Source organism: Rhipicephalus microplus, chromosome 3 (assembly GCF_043290135.1).
Source record: "Rhipicephalus microplus isolate Deutch F79 chromosome 3, USDA_Rmic, whole genome shotgun sequence".
Lineage (NCBI taxonomy): Eukaryota > Metazoa > Arthropoda > Arachnida > Ixodida > Ixodidae > Rhipicephalus > Rhipicephalus microplus.
In genome coordinates, this window is record NC_134702.1 from 89279032 (window position 1) to 89282936 (window position 3905).

Consider the following 3905-nt stretch of genomic DNA (forward strand, 5'->3'; position numbering starts at 1 on the left):
GTTGGGCAAGCCGCACGCGTTCCTGATCATGTCCGCGTCCGAGGTCCACTGGGAGCGCCTGCTTAAGACCCTGGAGCGGCTGCGGGTTGGGCCCGACGGCACGCCTCGGCCTGTGTCCGAGATGATGGCCTGGGAGCGCGTGGAGCTCGTGAACGAAGACCCCGTTGCCTGCGCGATGTACATCAACAGGATCTTCGACGTCATCATGAACGTGCTCGCCGACCGAAACTGCTCGCCGTTCCGCCCATACGTGATCCGGGATTACTTCAAGCGGGTGAAGTTCCAGCAGAGAGGAAGCGCGCACGTGCACGTGATCCTGTGGCTCGAAGAGGCGCCCGACGAGGAGCTCACCGGTGAGGAAGGTGCCATGCCCATGACCCTCGAGATGGTGGCCCAACTCCTCACGCTCGACACTACGCTCCTCGGGCGGCCGCGCACGCAGACGCATGAGCACACCCACACGTGCTACAAGCGCGGCCGCACCAAGTGCCGGTTCGGGGCGCCCTTCATGCCCAGTGATGAAACGAGGATCGTGGTGCCGTTTCCACTTGCGCCGGAGGGAGACGATGCGGAGAGTAAGTGGGAACGCCAGCGTCTCAAGGCCCTCAAGAAGAAGTACGATGAAATGCACGAGGGCCTCGAGTCCAGCGACTTTGAGGATCTCGCCTCGTTTCTACGCGCTTTCGGCCTGCACTCCGAGAAGGAGTATATGGATGTCCTGTGCGCCGGCCTTTCGCGACCCTGCGTCCTCCATCGAAGGACCCCAGCGGAGAAGTTTGTGAATGCATTCAACGCGTGGATAGGCCGGGTCTTGGATTCGAATATGGATATGCAGATAATACTCGATTACTACGCGTGCACTTCCTACGTGGTGGACTATGTCAATAAGTCTGACCGCGGAATGTCTAACCTCAAACGCACCGTTGCCGAGATCCTCAAAACGAATCCCAACGACGACATCGAAGCCGTGATCCGCAAGCTTCGTGTGGACATCCTTAAAGGAATTCAAATGTCGGCACAGGAGGCGGCCTGGTTTCTGCTCAAACAGGACATGTCGCACAAGAGCCGGGAGGTGGTGTACGTCCCCACGTGCTACCCCGAAGAACGGGTGCGCGTACGCAAAACGCGTGCCGAGTTGGAGGCGCTCCCTCCGGGCTCCACCGACGCCTGGAAAGCGAACCTCGTGCAAAAATACGAGGCCAGGCCGCCTACCCTCAACGACGTATGCCTCGCCGACTTCGCCAGCAAGTACCGGCCGGCGAAGGGTGATTGCCGTTACGTGCTCAGGGTACGGCCGGCTGTGATACGCTACCATGGATACAACCCCGGTAACGATGTGGAGTCGTATATGCGGGAAAATGTCCTTCTATACGTCCCGTTCCGAAGCGAAACGGTTGATGTGTTGGATGGTAATAGATATGTGTCCATCTACGAGAACAACAAGCAGTTGATCGAGGTAAAACGAAAAGAATACAACCCCGCGGATGACGATGGACTGGTCCAAGAAATGGTGGAGGTCCACTACGCCGAGATGCTGCGGCTCAGGCGAGAGAGAGAGGAGGATGAAGAAAGAACAATGCAAGAAGAAGAAGAATGTAATGAAGATGACGGGTGCGCGCTGGTACAAATCCCCGAACGACGAGATGCGGATGCTAGTGTGTACGCGGACGTGCTGCCTAACGAGCGCCTGCTCCGACTGCTCAAGGAGGTCAGTACGCCGTGTGCTGCGGTACGCAAACGGCGCGGAATCATGGAACGAGAAGAGTACGTCTCGATGATGCGCAGCCCCAACCCCGAGCAGTACGAGTTGCTGCGCGAGATTCTGCACTGTCAGACCACGCCGGGGCAGCCTCCGCTGCGGGTCTTCTTCACGGGACCCGCGGGTTGTGGCAAGACCTTCGTGCTCAAGCTCGCCAAGGGCGTGTATAACCGCTGAGCGGACTGCTGCGGTGCCGTTGGCTGGGAAGACGGCTCCTCCTCATCCGTCCCTTCCGTCTACAACGCGTACGTGATCTGCGCCAGTACGGGAAAGGCCGCCGTTGCTGTGGGTGGAACTACCGTCCACAGTGCCTTCGAACTCGTGCGGGCTGCCCTTGGAAACCGACAGGACGCCCGCCTCGGAGTCATGGGGGACGGTGGACTCCGACCTAGTGACCTGAACACCTTCCGGTGTGCCTTCCGCAGAGTCAAGTGCGTCATCATAGACGAAGTCAGTATGATGTCCGCCGACCAACTCAAACTGGTTGATTGCCGTCTGCGCCAGATCACGAAGCGACTCACCGAACCCTTCGGTGGACTGGACGTCATCCTCTGCAGGGACCTGCGGCAGTTGCCACCCGTGCGTGCCAGCGAGATCTTCAAGCGGCCCCGCAGTGCTGATGGTCTCCTCGGATTCAGCACTGTCACCTGGCATCATCTCGATTACTTCCCGCTCGTGAGAGTCGTGCGCCAGTCCGACGTCACCTTCTCCGCGGTCCTCACCAAGATTTGGGACGGCCGCGCGCTCAAGCCCGAAGAAGTAAAGCTTCTCGAATCCAGGTTCGTCACGGTCGAGGAAGCCGCCGAGTGCGCGCCCTCGGCCGTGCGCACCTTCTACTCGAACGCCGATGTCACGCATTTAAACAAGACCATGGCCCGTTCACAGGACGACTTCGTGGTGCTTCGCGCGCGTGATCGGTACCTCGGCTGCAAGACGCCGCATCTGCTCGAGAATGCCAAGCGCAGGGTTGCCCGCATGGTTCCCAGCGAGTTTGCAAATTTGCCCGGGGAAGTCATGGCCGTGGTTGGCAAGCCCTACATGATGACTGATAACATCGATCTCGTGGATGGTCTGGTAAACGGTGCGGTTGGAGTCTTGCGCCTGTGTGAGCTCGCCGGCCCGTTTCCCGATGATGGAGATGGAGTGGATGAAGAAGGAGAAGGAGACGAGGATGAAGAGACGCACGTTAGGCGACTGTGGCTCGAGTTCGATGTGCCCGGTACCGGAAAGCTCCCGCGTGCACGCGCCACTCGGGCCGTTCACGAGGCCCGTTCCAACGGCTACGACAGGACCAGTGAGAACTGGATACCCATCGAGATGCAGTCGGCCACCGTCACGGTAGATCGAAAGGCCGGAATAGCTTGTAAACGGACGCAGTTCCCCCTTGTCCAGGCCAGCGCCGTCACCGTGCACAAATCTCAAGGGGGAACCTACGCCTCGGTCGTGTACGACTACTCCAAGACGCACCCGCAGAAGCTCGTCTAGGTTGCGCTCTCTCAGTGTACCAACCTCAACGGACTATACCTCACCAACGCTGAGGGAGACCACACCTTCTACCACAAGCAAGACAACCCCGACAAACCTATGCTCGATGAGTTTCGGAGGCTAGAGAATCACCGTCTCGTCACCGTCACGCAGCGCTACCTCTCCACTCTGAGGGGCCAGTATTTCCGCAGGGTGTGCGAGGGTGGCTGTAGGGAGTTCACGCTCGCGCTCCTAAACGTCCGCTCTCTCTCGGCGCATGCACTGGACGTTGCCAAAGACCCCGTACTCTCCAGAGTTGATCTCCTCTGCCTCACGGACACCTGGAACCGCTCCTCCGGTGACTGCGCTGCCGATGTCTCCCTGAGTGGCTACGATCGCGTGACCCGGGCCCTTGCCGAGAGAAGGGCTGGTGGAGTGGACGTCTTCCTAAAGCGCTACCAGCCTTTCAGTGAAGAGCTCAGGCGACAGCAGGACCGGACCCAACTCCTGGTCTTACAGCGTGCCGACCTCGCTCCTGATGCATCGCCGCGAATGTGTCCCACTGACGACCCGTGCTCCTTCGCCCGGAGTGGAAGCCGGGGCGAGTACTGCGGCGTGTGCTTGGTTGGACACGTCTACGCCAACGTCCTCTCGCATGCAGTGTGTACTTCGCCGCTCAGGG

At 59.7% G+C, this 3905-nt stretch overlaps 1 protein-coding gene across 1 annotated transcript; it reads left to right on the forward strand.

Annotated features, from left to right (window-relative positions):
- The first annotated feature begins 2125 nt into the window (after positions 1 to 2125).
- Positions 2126 to 3244, forward strand: LOC142802862 (ATP-dependent DNA helicase PIF1-like). Its single transcript, XM_075887928.1, has one exon. It carries the CDS (start codon positions 2126 to 2128, stop codon positions 3242 to 3244), a length of 1119 nt encoding a protein of 372 aa, XP_075744043.1.
- Positions 3245 to 3905: the final 661 nt, after the last annotated feature.

Excerpts from the sequence above, each read along its gene's own strand:
- LOC142802862 (XM_075887928.1), top strand. The coding sequence starts at position 2,126 with ATGGGGGACGGTGGACTCCGACCTAGTGACCTGAACACCTTCCGGTGT.